The 18,798-nt window shown below is 35.9% G+C and overlaps 1 protein-coding gene across 1 annotated transcript in view; it reads right to left on the reverse strand.

The window, feature by feature from the left end:
• The window catches only part of AK9 (adenylate kinase 9), a 66,954-nt gene that overhangs the window by 7,658 nt on the left and 40,498 nt on the right, over positions 1–18,798 (reverse strand). Inside the window, exons 21-33 of the mRNA XM_069851705.1 lie at positions 18,339–18,460; positions 17,163–17,375; positions 16,305–16,571; positions 15,093–15,211; positions 13,216–13,435; positions 12,821–12,883; positions 12,404–12,610; positions 10,092–10,310; positions 7,110–7,323; positions 5,961–6,162; positions 4,654–4,800; positions 1,302–1,522; positions 137–333 (exon numbers count right to left, since the gene is read on the reverse strand). Coding sequence (XP_069707806.1) covers positions 137–333; positions 1,302–1,522; positions 4,654–4,800; positions 5,961–6,162; positions 7,110–7,323; positions 10,092–10,310; positions 12,404–12,610; positions 12,821–12,883; positions 13,216–13,435; positions 15,093–15,211; positions 16,305–16,571; positions 17,163–17,375; positions 18,339–18,460 — 2,411 coding nt within the window. The remainder of the gene's footprint in view (positions 1–136; positions 334–1,301; positions 1,523–4,653; positions 4,801–5,960; positions 6,163–7,109; positions 7,324–10,091; positions 10,311–12,403; positions 12,611–12,820; positions 12,884–13,215; positions 13,436–15,092; positions 15,212–16,304; positions 16,572–17,162; positions 17,376–18,338; positions 18,461–18,798) is intronic.

Below are 18,798 nucleotides of genomic sequence, written 5' to 3' on the forward strand. Positions count from 1 at the left end.
AAGAATACAGAACAAAAGCTTCAATACCAACACTAGTCTAATTACATCTTACTTGTTTCTGTATGGAATCAAAGAATCTAAGCAACAATATTCCCTTTTCCCATCATCCCCTCCCAACCTGTTTTTTGACACTTACATCCAGTTCTTCCTGTGAAGCCATCTTGTAATAGTGTCCTCGAAATTCTGCAGCAAACTGCAATGACGACGTTACAGAGCAGTCAACCAATTCACCCTTGTCTGCAAGGCTGACAGGACAGTACTGCCCAAACTCCCCCAGCCGATACTGCAGCTCTTCAGGAGTGATACATAAATCAGCAATGCCAGCTGCTTTTCCTGTTAATAAAGGCCATTAATGATAAAGTTTTATTAATGAAAGACACGGAAACATAAACATTTCTATTCAGAAATGGTACAGTTTGGAAGATGTTATAATTCGTTATGTCTAAATGATATGAAATAATGAGAATTAAAATAGCAGGTTTTAGAGATTGATATTAAAATGAAATTGCAACCTATTTCAACAATTAATTTAATAATTATTTTCTGTCACTTAAGAAATATAATAATTATTAATATGGGAAACTTTGCATGCTTAACTTGTTAATCTGCTTTTCCTGGGGCAGTTTAATTATGATTTATTGGTTTACTCCTTTATGTTGCTAAGAAGCATTTCAGCTATACTTCTGTTTATTTACATTGGTGAAAAAGAGTACAAGGTGTGATGAAAGCCTTCCATTTATTAATCCACATCTTGCAAATGCTGCAGTCTGTCTGGATGAGGTCTCACATGAGAGGAATAACGGGGTAGAATCCCCTCCCTTGACCTGCTGGCCACGCTTCTTTTGATGCATGCCCATGGCATGTTTAACCTTAATTTTGAATTTATAATTAACATTGTTCCTCTCCTTCCCTCTTCCTCCACTGACACTTAGATGATGCTGCAAGTCAGAGTTCCCCTTGTATACTTCGGGGAACCCTTTGTGATTTTTCACCCAAAGTTGAGGAATCTGCCATGGACCATGGAACCTCCGATCTCTTACCACTGTATTGTATCACCCTGTTCTTTGGAGGATGGCCTCAGACTGTCTTATAGTTGGTTTTGTCTTTGCTCTCTTCAAGAGAGCTCTTCAAGATCTCTGCATATGAGATCAAAGAATTTGAGGGTATTTATGTGCCCAAGAATTAGCTTCATCCAAAACAAGCTGAAGTTGAAATGCACTGGTGTTGAAACGTACTGCACGTTATATGGCAGCTACTCAAAGAAATTAATTTTATTGTGAGAAACTTTGTTTTTCTTTTACCTTCTCTTATTCTTTCCAGGTATATCTGGATTTCTCTAACAACCACTTGAACTTCCTGCAGTACTTTGTTCCAGATCCACCACTTGCTCCGGGAAGCATCAATCACACACCAGTTCTGATGCTCCTTCTTATAGTAAGTCCTGATTGCATCAATGTGCTGTTTATAGCAGGAATTTTTAATAGCTAGAATCTGTGAGCTGTCATGTTCAGGGTAGGGAGGTCTGAAGACAAGGAAAAAATGAGACTGATTAAGCGTGAAGATTAGGTAATTTCATTGAATTTCAGGTGTAAATTCTAGAGGTCATTTTAAAGTCCTTTATAGAAAACCCTTATTTGATACTGTGGAATGTATTTGAGAAGTACCACTTATTAATAATATTACCGGTTATGTATGAAAAGCAGCATAGGTATGATCAGACAATTATGTTCAGAAACAAAGAACAAAACTTTTGCTATTTATGTCCAAAATACAACTCAATGATTTTGGAAAGGACTTGCAGTGTATCAGCATGTATGAAGAGATGCGCACTACCAATACATTATTAAATGGTACCCTAGACAAAATGCTATGAGACTTTTAAAATGGAAATAAATGTTTATTGAAAAACAGGTCTAATTTTTAATTATGCTGTTGTTTGAATTCAAGAAGTAACCATAATCCTTGGATATATTTTGAAAACCGCCTCTCATATTTACATGTACATAAATGAAAATAATCTCTGACCTCTGAAAATATTATGCAAGATCAGAAGAGATGTTTTGACTAGAACATAGAAGCATTTCCTGTAATGATTCATAATTTAAATGATGCAAAATACCTCACAAACTCCTGTTTTAGTTGGCTTAATTTCTCTGTAAGTTGTACCTTTCAGAAATATATGATATTGCACGTTTGATTTGTAATTAAGCCTATGAAATCTAATTAGTTTGGTATTTCAGATGAAAAGTTTGAAGTAAATACTTTCAAAAATACAGGATTAGTTAATTTATTTTTGCAATGCAAATTGTGTTTAGGCTTTCAGTAAACAATTAAACATTGTACAGGTTACTTGATAAAAAGAAAGAGACAAAATGAAAGAGATATGCAATAATGCTCTAGGCTTTCTGGGACTTCTTAGAAACACTTCTGTTAATGAGAACCAGGTTGTGATACAATCAAATTTCAAGGTGAATGTTCTGTTCTTTTTAATTCTCTGTCTGTTTATAAACTACTTACTGCTCTTCCTCAAAAACAACAAATAGCTCTTTAAACAGAATATCTCTCTCCTTAGAAAAACAAAGAAGGGAGCAAGCTGAATGGAAAGGTTTAGCGAGTAACTCATGAATTGTATATGTTATCAAAATATATATTGTTTCTGTCTTTTCAAAAGAACTCAAATTAAGACTTAAAGGAGAGCTTCTTAGATGAAGTATCAGTTTTTCTTCTGATGATAATAATTGAATTTATGAATAATAAACTTCAGCTGCAGCGTGAACTAGTAACTTTTCTGGTGTACGCTCTCATTGAAACCAATTAAACTAAGCAGTGGGTTCACACCATTGCATATCAGTGACCTCAGTCATGCAGTCAGAAGATCTGGCCAGGGCATGCTATCAAACCCTCTGCCCTCTTCTACTGCTGTTTCTGGTCTACAGAAATCAAAGCTTTAGAATGTAGAGGGAATGGTGCCCATGTGTTTTTATATGTGGCATTTGGATACAGCTGGGTTAGGCACCAGCTTAGATACAGCCCCTGTGGGTATGGCACTGAGGCACATGAATATCAACAGACAAGGAGAAGGCTGAGGTACTTAATAACTTTTTTGCTTCAGTCTTCAGTGGTAACCGCTCTCCTCACCCCTCCTGGGTCATGGGACAGCAAGATGGTGACCAGGGGGGTAAAGCCTCTCCCACAGTAGAGGAGGATCAGGTTCATGACCACCTGAGGAACCTGAACATACGTAAGTCTATGGGACCTGATGAGATGCATCCCAGAGTCCTGAGGGAATTGGCTGATGTGGTTGCCAAGCCACTCTCCATGATATCTGAAAAGTCATGGCAATCAGTCCCTGGTGACTGGAAGAAGGGTAAGGTTGTGCCCATTTTTAAAAAGGGTAGAAAAGACGACTCTGAGAACTACCAACCTGTCAGCCTCACCTCTGTGCCTGGGAGGATCATGGAACAGATCCTCCTAGAAGCTGTGCTAAAGCACATGGAGGACATGGAGGTGATTAATGGCAGCCAGCACGGCTTCACCAGGGGCAAATCTTGTATGTCCAACTTAGTGGCTTTCTATGATGGGGTAACCGCAGCAGTGGACACGGGTAAGCTGATGGATGTGATCTGTCTAGACTTCTGTAAAGCCTTTGACACAGTCCCCCACAACATCCTTCTCTCTAAATTGGAGAGATATGGATTTGATGGGTGGACGGTACAGTGGATAAGAAACCGGTTGGATGGTCATATTCAGAGAGTAGTGGTCAATGGCTCAAAGTACAGATGGAGATCCATGACCAGTGGTGTCCCTCAGGGGTCTGTACTGTGATCAACGCTGTTTAATATCTTCATTAATGATATTGACAGTGAGATCAAGTGCACCCTCAGCAGGTTTGCAGATGACACCGAGGTGAGTGGTGCAGTTGCCACACTGGAAGGACGGGATGTCATCCAGAGGGACCTGGCCCAGAAGGCCAACTGTATCCTGGGCTGCATCAAAAGAAGCGTGGCCAGCAGGTCAAGGGAGGGGATTCTACCCCTTTATTCCTCTCATGTGAGACCTCATCTGGAGAACTGTGTCCAGTTCTGGAATCCTCAACATAAGAAGGATATGGAGCTGTTGGAACGGGTCCAGAGGAGGGCTATGAAGTTGATCCAAGGGCTGGAGCACCTCCCATACAAGGACAGGCTGAGAGAGTTTGGGTTGTTAAGCCTGGAGAAGAGAAGGCTCTGAGGAGACCTTATAGTGACCTTCCTGTACTGAAAGGGCCTACAAGAAAGCTGGAGAGAGACTGTTTACAAAGGCTTGGAGTGACAGGACAAGGGGCAATGGGTATAAACTGGAGAGGGGCAGGTTTAGACTAGACATAAGGAAGAATTTCTTCACTCTGAGAGTGGTGAGGCACTGGCACAGGTTGCCCAGGGAAGCTGTGGCTGCCCCATCCCTGGAAGTGTTTAAGGCCAGGCTGGATGGGGCCTTGGGCAGCCTGATCAGGTGGGAGGTGTCCCTGCCCATGGCAGGGGTGTTGGAACTAGATGATCTTTTAGATCCCTTCCAACTTAAACTAGTCTATGATTCTATGATTCTATGATTCTATGAATAGAGAAATTACAATATCATGTTGATAAAAATATTGCTGTCAGGGAGTATCACTACCTGTTCATGCTTTCTTTCTCCAACATTGCTCTTCTGAACACTTCCTTTGCATCCATATCTAATTCAAAGATTTTCACTGGAATTATCCTCACTGATTTCAAGAGGTTTACTTGTTTTTTTGTTACAGGATAGCCATCAATTACAACTCTGCATACAAACAGAAACAGAAAGACAGTTTTCCTAAGTATGACGTTCTCAGTAGAGACAAAAGTCTACACCCATGCCACAAACTCATTGGTGCCCTGACTGCATAGATACAGTCTTCACTCCTAAGAATTTGCAATCAAATTAAAAAAAAACAAAACCAAACCCCAAAAAAACCCAACCAAAAACACCCAAGAAAAAGCAACCTACAAGTACACAGAAAAAAAGGAAATACACAAAGGGCAAAAAATATAGGAATGCAAGTGGATGGCTCTGGCTTATAAAAATTGTGGACTCCAAAATTCTGACACATCAGTCATTCAGAAACAATTTTAACTATGGGAAATCTCCGTTTGGACTGGGAGGAGCAGTTTTCAAACTGAAAAGTAAAATTATTTAAAGTACTTGAAGAATTTTCTTAATCATATCAAAGAAGAAATGCTTCACATATTAGGCAATACTGGGGCAAAATTTACTGAAAAATATTCCAGTATTTAAAATGAAAGAAAAATTAAAATAATTCTGATCTCAAGCTCAAATAATATTCAGACATTTTCAGAGAAAATGCCTTTCCCTGTAAAAATTCTTTCTGTGCAGGGGAGACCACGATCATGAACCATTTTAAGACTGCCCAGTTTGGAAGGTTTTTTGGTGGTGGAGAAAGAGCCTAGAAAATCATGATCACATATGAATGAGATGGAAAGACTGGTGAGTTTTATTTCCTCCTTAATAACTTAAGTTGTTAACAAAATCAGAAAAAACCTTGAGTACTGAACCAAGGTTCAACTGCAGGACCAAAGAAATTCAGATGCATCCAAGTTTGCACTTGAGTTGGTAGAAGAGAGATAAAATGGTAGTTCTCAAAGGATAGTAGAAAGTATAGGCTTATTGACTGCAAAAAAAAGGTAACTTCCGTAAAGTGTATTACTTGGATTTACTGGAATATATTTACTTGAAAATTGCAGAAAATTATGCTTCAGTCTGGTTTCCCAGATTAACCTGAAGAACCTAATTTTGGACAGATTATTTTCTTAATGCATAAACCACTGATGCGTTTTAGTGAAATTGTTTTACAGTGATAACATGAGAATCATTGCCTATGAAGGCACTCGCAGATCTTAAAAAAAACCAAACCCAAACCCAAACCCGAACTAGATTCTTACCCAGTGGTATTACACATGTGATTCATCAGAGCCACATCTAGAGCCTGGATGGCCAGTTCATCAGGTACAGTCAGTCCTTTGTGAAGATGCCTCTTTAATGTAAGTGCCAACTCACTCTCTGGCTGATTGTTTAACACGAGCCGTATAGCATCTCCCATACTCAGGTGCAGTAACCCATATACGCTTGCAAATTTCTTGGCAACTGTAAAACATTTTGATTTCAACACACAACTTTACATAAGCAACATCACAACATAGCAGTTCAAGTATGTCCTTAGTCTTAGAAGCTAACTGCTCAGCTCGTTCCCTGGGTCATTTCCAACACATAATCTCTGTAAGTAGGTACCTAACCCTGCTTAAGACCCTAAGGGGACCAAACCCATGCATATGTGCAAAGGAAGCCCAGTTCACCAACAGCATTCAATTCAGCACAAACCTCAGCAGCAATAGTCAATACTATTACAAAATGTCTTAGAAAATATGCTGCCACTGCTGCCTCTTTTACAGAACAGCCTAGTAGTTACATTTTTTATCCAGAATACGGGAATCTGGCTAAAATTTCCTCCTCCGTATGAGATTATTTGAACCTGTCTCTTTTTTTTCTAACACCTTCTAATCATTAAACTATGGTGTAAGCTTGGTTTCCTTCTCCTCCAGTTAAAGGCAGAGACCTGTGGATTGAAAGAGTCATGGGGGAAGATGGAGAAGGGAGAAAAATGGAAATCTTGGGTTTGTAATCTAGAAGTTAGGAAATGGGCTGGAGAATGTGGAGTTTTGGGTTCTGATTCTTGATCCTAGGAATATTTCTTCCTTTTACATTAGATCATGTTGACTGAAAGAAATAAGAAACAATTAGAAAATATTCAGAAATAGTACAAGGGTTATAAATAGTGTAAGTTTAGATTTTCTAAGTGCTGGTTCAGGTCACTAATTTCTTAATAAGCTGGGATAAAATTCAGATGGACAATGCTTAATTATCTGACTATAAAATGAGACACTAGAGAATGTAACTAAAATGATTCTGAGCCCAACAAGAAAAGCAGGAAGACCAACAGTATTCATGGTTAATGACGTTTTAGTAGCAGTAATGACAGATACAGCTTCAATCATTAGATGAGGTTTTGCTTTATAGATAATATTGGCTCCTACCTGTAGTCTTTCCAGATTTTGGAGGACCCACAATTGCAATCTTAACTGGCACAGCTGGTTTAGGTTTTGGCTGACAAATATATTTGATGGGATTTTTCATAAATGTTTCTCTGTTTTCTTTACTTGAAAAAAAATAAATATATTGTCGATGGATTACAGGAAAGACTGAGTTTTCACCTCTTTGTTGTGGCTTGATTACATCTCCTTCACTTAGCTGTAGCATATATAAAACATGAAGCAGTTAATTAGGTTTGACAAAGCCTCCTCTCTCTCCATCCTACAGGAGTGGTTTTATAGGCAAGTAGAAGAGTACCAACTGTATGCAACAAATCATCAAAGCATTCTGAAATTCATACATATGGACACAAAACTTTGTCCAAGTGTGAAGAACTTCTATACATATGCAATTCTTGTGCAGAAAGATGAGGTAAACATTGAAGAGAGAAAGAATATTCACTGTTTCCAGTAGGTGGTACCGTAACACTTTCTGTCCATCAAGACAGTGTAGTCAGACAGGTAGAGCATAATGCTTTTTTTTTAATATTCAAAGAACAGAGAAAATAAATTTATTCATCTGTGAATTAAACCTACTTATCTGCCTGACATTAGAAGATATACTGGGAATATAGTATTCAGCAAAATTTATGTAGAAATTAAGAAGATGGAAAAGAATACCAATATCTACATTACAGAAAAGTATAAAATCACAATAAGGTATGCCAAAAATGCTTTTGGTAAAATACATACACTGCTCATAAAATCTTCTTTTAAACACATCAGACAGCCCACTAGAATGTTTGTAGTGTTGGTGGATCATTGAGATGTAAGAGGAAGCACTAATGGCAGAAATGGACATTGCAGAAATGCTAAATTAATTCCCTGCACCACTATTCGCTGTGGAAGAATTTAGTCATGTCCCTTTGGCAGCCTTTCTTGGAAGAACTGCTCTGAAGTGTCAATAAAAGATGTTTTAGAAAAAACTGTTCACACCTGTAGAAAAAATTGCCCAGACCAGGTTCTAAAGAGACTCAGAGGTGAAATTGTTACTGAATAATGTATAACTTATTGCCTACACCGGCTTTCCTTACACAAAAACAGAAGGTGGAGAAAGTGTACATTTTTTGAAAAGGCCTCCAGGATGCAAACATGGTCCAGGAAATCTGACCCTTTATTTGGCAAACTGAAATTTATTAAGGAAAAAAGCAAGAATTACAGGCATACATATGAACTAGCAGGAAGAACCAACTCAGGTTCTTGTAGAGGGAAATCATACCTCACAAATCTATTAGTATTCCTTAAAGGAGTCAGTAAATACATAGGTAAGTTGGTCTGGTTGTTACAGTAAGAGATGGACTGTTCTACTGCATGGCATTACCTTGCCAGCCCCTTCTCCGATTCTTAGGTTCCTATTCCTGCATCAAGTCATTTCAGTGTGCTTGCTTTCAATTTATAAGATGTCAGTAGTATATTTGTGTATCTGCTCCCATTCCTCCCTCAGCTTATAATTTTTATTCTCTGCTTATCTAATCAGTTGCCTAACTACCTCCCTCCACCTCAAATTTAATCTTAAAGTAATTGGGATATGCTCTATCTGCCTTCCTACAAAAAAACTCTGGTCCTTAATCAATTTCATCATTTCTACTATATACTAAAACGCTCTCAAAATGATTCTATTTCTCTTCCACTATTGCTAGCACGTACGTTTCCACTGTCAGCACACCACTTTGATTTTACCTAATAGCTTTCTATGACTTATTTCCTCTAACTGAATTGTACTTTTCGGTTGGTAAAAGAACACTACACAGGATAAATGAATCAATTGGAGAAATGGAATGACAAAAATGTAGTGAAATCTAGCAGAACAAAGTGCAAGGTCTAACATTTAGGCACTAACAAGAAATTCACATATAAGCTGGGGTTCAGTAACTGGAAATAACAGAAGAGAATAAATATCTACTTCTATTAATATATCCTTAGATTATTGGATGCCAATTTGATGCAGCGATGGAAAATGCAGTTCTAATCCTAAAACTTTTCAAGTATTTTGATTACATAAAGCTATAATAAGAGCTGATCTCTATGCATTTCTGATTGCCAAGGTTAAAATAAGATAAACATGATCTAGAACTGGTGAAGACCCAAACCAATGACTATACAAAAAGGAATAAAAGTTACTTGATTAATTAGCAATAAAATGAAGGCCAAAGTATGTTACTTCAGGAACTTCCTGTTTTCTGTATCTTATTCAATGCATTTTTTTTAAATGAATACTCCATTTTATTTTTGTTTTACTCACAATCCAATATGCTTTTAATTCTATCATTAAAACAAAAAAGTTTGTGTGCTATCATTTCACTTGCAACCTATAAAACTGTATCATCTTACTTCTGGGGATAGACATGAGTACTTTCTGACTTCTACTTTCCAGGTGTCTAGTAAAATACTATGGAATTATTTGTTGCTCTACAAAATGTGTAGATTTTGACAATACAGAATTCATTGCTGATGAATTCATGCATTTAACATTTGTTGGTTTACTCCTTTGCCACTGCTAGGGCCAGTGGCCACTTCTGTGGCTTCTTATAAATTCAAACTCCAAATCCTTTTAAGTTTGTTTTTACTGCTTCTGTGAGGCTTTAAGACTTTCTCTGTTGTCCTGTTTTTTTGTGGATCATTAAGAATTAGGCATTCCTTTCTGATTTGCTCCCACCTTTATTTGTGTCGCTAATGCTAATATAAGAGATCTTAACAAATGTCTTTCAGTCTTAAGTTTAGTGGCAACACTGAAAAGACTAACACCTTTTATTATCAATGCTTGCTGTATTTTGTGTATATTCAGTGGTGTAGTTTTGATTCAATAATGCAGTTTACAGTGAATATTTCTGGTATTAATTGCTATTGTCTGGTTTGGGCTTTTTTGTAAAATATATTTTTTTAAATGCTACTTCTTGAAAATATTCCTCAGCTATTTAAGAACATTACCTTGACTGGATCCCACTGACCAAAAGAACTTGGAAATTTATATGAGAAAGCTAGCATCTTCTGTGCAAGTGCCAAACTTATTGGGTAACATTTCTCAAAAATGCTTCCACGATTTTCCATTAGAGAATTCAGCTTGCTATGTATCTGGTAGCGTACAATGTGAGGCTTCCGTCTTCCATCAATCTCGATTTGTGGTATTAAAAAATTTTTAAGTTCTTCCTGGTTAACAAAAACATAATTAAATGTTATGATAACTGACAGCAAAATTTTCTGTGAACTATCAAGGGTTTCTTAAGCACGTTCTCAGTAACCGTGAATCTTCAAAATTTGATTTGAGATAAGAATTGATCTTCCTCCCCACTTAAGTTTAGATTACTCCACTGATATTATGTATCACACGTTTTTCTTAAAAAAGGACAATCTGACAGTTAACTTTGACGAATCTACTATGATAAAGCTAAAGCCTGAGAAGTAACTTTCATTAAAAAAATAATAAAATATCATTCCTTTGCTACTCCAAACAATTTAGGATGCCTTATCTAGTTACTCTTTAAAAATAGTGCTGCCCTGGTGACTTATTATTGCCCACCTTATTCAACTAAAATATAAAAATAATCCATTTTCTACAGTTTTTTCTAGCAACTTAATACTGTGACAAATGCTACTGTGTTTTAATGTCATCATTTAGTTTTCCATACAAGACCAAGATTCCACAATGTCAAAGAGGGCTCACAATTAAAGAATGAGGCAACAACGAAGAAGACTCGTGAATAATTAATTGGAATTAGTACGTTATTTAAAGTTATTTATAAAGGCATAGACTTTCTTGGAATGAAAAAAATAATGGAAAAATATTGAGTAAGCTGTAACTAGGGAATATTAGAGTATCTAATCCCAGCATGTAATTCTTTTATAATATACTATTACTGTGTAATTCCTCAACTTATATATAATATCTATATAGATTCACAGCCTTGGATCTTTCCACTTAGTGTCATAAGCAGAACTTAGTATAGTAATGAATTCTAAAATACTAGTCACCTCTCTTGCCACTGAGATTTACGTACTTCTTCAAGGAAACAAAAGTTGCTGACTCTTAGTTTCTTGTTCCTTTTCTGATCAAATTTTCCATCCGTTTACTAATGCAAAAAAGTGATATGCTCCCAAACGACAGTGAAGAAAATGCTCTAAGAACTACAGTATTGGACTAGCTTTTACTTGACGCATTTTATTGTTCACAAAAAGGGCTAAGGTGGTTACCAAGATTTCTTGATTATTGTCTCTTGTGGGCCTTATCCTAAATTCTTTCCAATTCTATTTTGCACATTCAGTTTATACTTAGAAAAGTGAAATTAGCCTCAAGCTTCATTCAGAACCCCTGAAATTATTCTTGCGATTATCACTGGGATACATGATTACATGTATTAAATAGTTCAATAAAATGATGACATTTTATGGTCACTTTTGAAAGTTGAATGTATTTTCAATTCACCTCCTTCCAAAATTAATGCAAAGGTGAATCTTTGAGCTCAAAACATTAATCTTTTCAACACATCTTATGCTTCCTTGTAGTGCAAATTGTTAGGAGTTTATTCTCAACTCATCTGACATTTAATGCATTAACTATTGAAATAAACATTGAATTAATCACATCTATGGTGTTGTAAATGTTGCATTAATTTTGCAAATTTAAAATCTATGTCTTGGCTAACTACTTCTGTATACTTTTCCTCTGGTCAGTGGACAGAATTTCTTCTAAATGGTGATTAGTGTCCTCCTGAAATAAGAGACTTAGCATATAGCAAACAAATAGCACCAATCTACTTATGCCTTAGACATGGGCATTAATGTTGCGGATACCTAAAACTAGGTGAGGTTACCTCACGATAAGCAGTTGCATCAATTTCAAGAAAATTACATCAATAAAAACTCTATAAGTTAGAGTTGTCTAATGAGATTTTTGCCTTAAAATTATTTTTAACTACTTTTCATATATTTATGACTCTCTAGTCTGGTTACTAGCATGAAATGACCTATCAAAAAAGAAATAAGAACCTCCAGACTGGGTAAATCTACCAAAAAGTTTCCTTTGTTTTCTTTCCCCAAAATATTGATGTTATAAATTATATACTTTTTGAAGTATATACCTTCTCACTACAACCTTTGTCTGGCTCACATATTTAGATCATGAATACAGCAGCATGATAGTTTAAGCACTGTAGTTTCTCGATTTGACAACTAAGATAAAACTGAAAACTCTTCTTGCATCATGCGATCATATAATTTAACAAAATACACAGTGGAATTAGTACCTGTACACCTTGTAAATGGTCTATTTCTGATTCAAAGTTTTGTGTGATTTCATTTTGTATGCGGTCAACAGCATCAGTCTCCTGTTCCTCTTCAGGCTCTTCTTCTTCTTCTTCAACAAACTCTTCTTCAAGTATAGCTTCAATATCCTGATTTTCATTCTTATCTTCCTCCTCAGTGGCTTCAGAATGCTCCTTATTTGTTAAAGCCTATAAAGATAAAATATTTTATTGTTTCATGCCAATGATACAGATATTTTGAAGGAATAAATGGTATTCTTGTATTTCAGAAGAAAATACAGAGGTTTGTCGATACTGATGTGTAGTTCATCAGCAAAGCATTGTACCAGTTCCAAGGGTGCTTAAAAATTTGAAGTGTTACACTGCTGTCTTGATAAGAGTATTTTTTTCATATATTACCTCCTGTTTCTTTTTGTTTTGTTCTGCTAAAAGTTCTTCCCTTCTTCTAGCAATCTTCTCATCCTGTTAGTGAAGAAAAGATGTAAGAAGACAATGATATATACTAATAAAAACTCTCCTCTGTGAACTGGCAATGTGACCTAGAATTAATGTTGTTCTTTCCACTTTAAAACTGTTTTGATTTGCTTCTAATATTAAAAAATACTGTCTCTTTAGCCCTAAGTTCTTTTTAGTTCCTGTGGTAAATCTAGGAATGCTGTGAATGTGTAGGGCTGTGTCTCCTGGCTCCCACGTCGTCTTCTCTGCGTGCTCTTCACTGTTTGGAAGTCTTAGAATCTGTGTTCAGACCAATGCTGCAGAAATTACAAGAAGGGTAGACAAGACTGAAAATTTACCCTTATTTTTGCTTTCAGGTCCTTCAGTTTCTTTTTATTTTGCATTTTTTTACGCTGTCTTTCTTTCCATTTTTCCAGACGTGGAGGCAAAAGACGGTCAAGAACATCACTTTCTTCTACTTGAATAAAAACTGCAACATCAGGACAGAGTCCTCGTGTTGACAAATACTGGGCTTCATCTAAAGTACGTGGGAAACCATCCAGTATAAATCCTGTGGACCTAATTGGAAAATAAGATACTTATCACTTCACTGTGTCGTTTAAAGTGCAACACAGTGAAAATGCAGCTAATTTGAAAAAAAGCCGTATTAAATGCATGTGTTAAGAGTAAACTTAAACAATAGTTTCAGGTATTATCTTTTGATAATGTAAAAGTGATACTTCACTATGTATTTTAATTGGTGATGAACAAATGTATTTCTTCTGAGGTTTTAATGTGCACAGATTCATTATTTAAAAATTAAAAAAAACCAACCACAAATAAATTGTGTCCTCAGTATTGCTTGTGTGACCCTAAACCAGCACTTTTAGTGTCTGCTTTCAAAAAACACAAACTGCCCCAATAGTTATTCAGCAGCATTCACCACAGAAAGCTTGTTGCCTGAAAATTTATTTTTCAGAAACGCCTGACAATTTGTTCTTTAGGATAGGATGAGAACTTTGCCACTCAGCATGACCTCCCACAGACAGCAGAACCAGTTCAGATATGTCATGAAAACTCTACATCTAGTTGGATATCTTACAGTCTCAAATCAGATAAATAATTCTGTAAAGCTGAATGTTACGTTAACAAGAAGCTGATATTTCTTTTTATTACTTTAGACCTTAATAGCATACACTGTAAAACTGCAGAAAACCAAAGAAGCTACAAAGACTCAGAGAGGACGGAAGAACCTGGATGCTCTGGTAAGAACTTGTAGGGAGGACACTGATCATGATGTATATTGTGATGAAGATTCTCTTCTGCTATACAGTCTCTGATGAAACTGACTTTACATGCTATGATATCAGAACACTGTGTGTGATTCTCTGCAATTTTTTTGTCTTGGTGCATTCTTTTTTTTTCCTAAAACTGATATCCCTGTTTTTTACATCATTAAGAGAAAACTGTCCCCTGTCTGAGGGCTGACAAGAGAAAAGTTTGAAGAACTTGTTTATTCTTTTTAAGGAATTTCTCATACTGTTAGAATTTAAACCTAGAGGCCATAGCCAGCAGCTATGATCTGGGTGGAAATGGATGAGATAGACAGGACATGGAAAAAGGGATTTCCCTGCAATCACATTTCCCTGAAGTTACATCCTATAAAGCCAGTCTGCTTTCTAGGAGTCAATGATCTTATTTGTGCAACAATAATCCACGTTTATTTTATGGATGTATGTTCTGATATGAAAGGGAGCCTGTTGCAGATACATCATTGGAGTGCAGATTGTGAGTGCACAAGATAACCTGATTCTGTGTTATTCTGAAGACTATTGCTACTTTGCTTTCTACATAATATTTACAATAAATGGAAACCAGTAGTTGCAGCTGGATTCCAGCTCTCCATATTTATTAATTACATGGAAACATAAATGGTTTATTTACATATCTATCCTGCAAGCCCACAAAAACTACCCAGCTATTTAGGAGATTTAATCGAATTCAAGTGAGCTAAATACTTTTGTCCAATTCTGTGCAGAGCATGTAAGACATTATATTACTGTCAAAATGTCAATCAAAACACAGGAACAAAGCCAAGGCTAAGACTTGACCATGATTCATAAGAAGTACAAGAGCATTTAAATAATCTCTGCAATAGTTACTTGCAATTGTAGACACAATGGGTGATATACTTCCTATGATTAATTAAAGAAAGAGATAATCTAATTTCAGTTACCGGAATGGCTCTTTCCTCCACCAGTCAAGAACAATTTTATCAAGGACTTCTGGAGGCAGCGCCTTATTATCCATCAGATTTGCTTTGATTGCTTTTTCCTCATCAGTTAACTCCACTTCCTTTATATAAAGAAAATCCACAAATAAAATTAAAAAACCCAACCAAAACTAAAATCAGAATGAAAGAAAGCTCTACCTGACATGTTAATTGGTATTTTTTTACTAAATAAGGTACTGTCTTCATTTGTTTTAAACCATCAGAAACAAAATAAACTCATTTGCCACATTTCACTGTACTACATTATTCATTTTGGGATATTTTCCATGTGCTTGGGGTTGGGTAATTCCTTAGAGTTGGGACAATTGCTGCTATATGAGTATTAATGAAACTTGTGGTAGACTCAGATTTTATAGGTCTTCCTTTTGCTACTATTTTTGCTGTAGATATTCTTGCTGCCTTTCAGATCCCTTACTACTTTCCCTTTCCACTAAATGCTCATCTTCCCAATCCCATGCCTGAATATTCTTTTTGCATGCTGCCTCTGTAGGCTGCTTCCCCTCCTGCACGCTTCCTTAGATCCTGTAGTAGGATGTCTCTGAAGGTCTTTGATGAGTAGTAACTTGAAGGAACATTGCAAGTATCAGGAGCACAAAAAACCCCAGCTTTTAGAATGTGGTGCAGAAACTTATTTCTTCCTCAAGCTTTCAAAGTTGGATAAACTCTTATTTGTATTGTTTAGAAGGTAGATTTTCCATTTCTTCATACTATGCATTATTTGAAAGATTTATATGCTGCGTACCTATGTTGAGATTTCTCCACACAATAAAGGCTTTTATCATATCCACTGCTGTCTAAACAAGAATTAATTTGTGTTGAAACTTTGTCTGTTTTTCCCAATATATCACTGTCTAAAAAAAGTAATCACTCTCTCCTAATAAACATTTATGTAAATGATTGTTGTTCAGAGAAATTACACACCATGAGACGTGTCTGTCTCTATGATTTAGATAAAACCCTACACATCATTCTTGGAAATGTTTTGAAGAATGTTTGTGGCATTCATAAGAAAACATTGTCAAGAACTATTATCTCATCAAGTAAATAATATAACATAAGTGATTTTTATTGAGCTAGAATTTTATAGGAAATTTCTGTTCTGTTCTCATGATGGTAATTGTGTGTATAGACATAAAAAAAAGAACAGATTATTACCTGTTTTCTTTTTTTAGTCTCAATTTCAGTCATGGTCTGAGATAAGTCTTCCAGTTCCTGTGACATAATTGGCATTTTATTATCATCTTCTTCAGGTTCTTCATCAAAATGAGGCCCAATTTTCTTTTTAGTCTTGGGTAAGATCAATTCCTGCAGATATTCTTCAAACTGAATATGGAAAATGCCTAATTTGTCTGCTATCTGTCGTGCACAAGTAGTTTTACCTGATCCGTGAGTCCCAAGTAAGCACACTCGTAAGGGAGGAGCCTATAGAAAAAAAAAAAAAGGAATATTTTCTAACAGTTTGGAGTCTACAGTGCATCCCCAATTGTTTTTCACTTCCAGAATATCATTATAAGAATTGCATCAAACCCGGTCATATATGATTGCATTTTAATTTTTCCAGGTCTTCTACCACTGTTCCAAACAGCTTGCCTGCTCTCTGGAAATACTGAACAAATACGCTATGGCAGTTGTTGCCAATAGGTAAAAATGAAACCTCATTAGGCAATTCTGGTAAATATTCCCACCTTTTATCCTTCTTATACTTAATACTTAAAGGTAGTAAAAAAAAATCCAAATATATGTGATTTTTACATCACATCTTATGATTAGTGTAAACCTTTATAATCCTCCTCTCTTTTCTGCTTTATTTGCATCATTAATTCAATGTGTTAATTTAAGTATACACTAAAAAGTCACCGGGGAAGCAATGCATTTTATTTGTTTCAAGGGATTGCCTGATGTATTTATTGTTACCTAGGAAAAATCAGCAGTAGTAAACAATTATACATGGGCATGGGAAACAGTGATTTTAATCTGTTGTAATGTGCTTTAAATAATTTTGAAGATTCTTACTTGTATTGGTTCATTGTGAGCCACGTACTCCTCAGGGTTCTTCAGGAATTTATCTCTGTACTCAGAAGTTGAAAAGTAATAAATCTTTTCTCGATATTTAGCTGCGAGTTCAGTGTCTCCCGGGTAAAGGACAAAGTTCTCTTTCAGGCTGACTGGACAAAAGTGTTTTGTGTCTCCCATGTGTCTTTTATTTTCTTTAGTTTTTTCTTCATCCTGAAATTATTAAGAAAATTTTCAAAAACTATTTAAATTCAGCAGCTCACTTAGATAAAGTGGATCAAGTAGGTGAGATTAAGTAGTGTCAAAAAACATCAATGGAGTTAAGTGAGAATGGCATTCTCAAAATAGTTTGTAAGCTGAATATAAGTATATGAAAATACACACTTTAGATTCAGAGTCAGAAAACAAACTGTCCAATCTAGTGAGACAATTATTGATAAGAGAACGACCATTTAAAATTTGAAATGATGATATAGTTAGCTGTTGAACTCCAATATTAGGCTAGAAGTATCTATAATGAAATCTTACTGTGCTGTGTTGAAACTCACTTTCTGCTTCTTCTAGAAGTGCAGAAATAGACATCTTCACAAATGGCAATGAGAGCTGGTGCTATGAAGTCAGATTACTTATCCAACAAAAATTAACTTCTAAAAAATCTATTTAATACTGATCTGGTACAGTATATGGACATCCTGTACAATTAAATTCGGGAACGGGCTTCTTACAATATTGGATAAAATAAAAGAAAAGCTAGACCTTTAATTTCATTAAAGTGGGTGTTTGAAAATTATCAGTAGCTGTGATGAAACAGAGGATTGCACATCAGAACTCTGCATCTTCTGATGTTTACATGATGGCTCACAGAATCACTGTTAGTTGACAGAAATCAAAGTTCACATTTGTTTCTTTAATAAAACCCCTCTTTGCCACCTGGCAAAACTAGGTACATTCATTCCCTCTGTTAGTGCTGGGTATTTACATTTCTCACTGGAGTAAAACTGCCAGAACACAGGAATACCAGGAAAGCGTTCCTGAAGCATATGCGTTATTCCATGAGAAAGTAGAAACTGGATCATACAAAACCAGGTGCAAAATCTGACTTATCTGGGGTTATGTTCAAACTGAAAATAAATGAGTTATGATGAAAGTATAAATGGACAAAGCTAACATGATTACTTTTTCATCTTCATTTTCCTCTTCTTCAACTTCTTCTTCATCTTCCCCTTCAGCAGCCAGATCTTCTGCTTCCTCATTTAAGTCTTCAGCAGATAACTCCCAACTATGATATTTAAAAGGTTCTGAAAAAGTTAATTTTTTCTGTTTAATTTTTCATTTGGCTATGCCAGAATATATTCTCTTTGTCCATAAAGGCAAGCATATATGTGAAAGCAAATCATGCTGTCTGTTTCATTTCTCCCATTCATAAAACAAAATATTCTTTCCACATGTAGTAATTAATGTAATGCTTCCCCCCAAAATGGAAATTCTACCAGTTGGGTTTTGTCCGAAATAAATTGGGAATGTCAATGGGAACTTGTAGTACAAAAGTATTATACAACCACATGCAGACAGTGCCATTACTGTTCACAACAGGTTTTTTCCTATCGTTCATCTGGGAAAATCATCAGTCAAATTT

The sequence above is a fragment of the Phaenicophaeus curvirostris genome, chromosome 2, assembly GCF_032191515.1.
Source record: "Phaenicophaeus curvirostris isolate KB17595 chromosome 2, BPBGC_Pcur_1.0, whole genome shotgun sequence".
Classification (NCBI taxonomy): domain Eukaryota; kingdom Metazoa; phylum Chordata; class Aves; order Cuculiformes; family Cuculidae; genus Phaenicophaeus; species Phaenicophaeus curvirostris.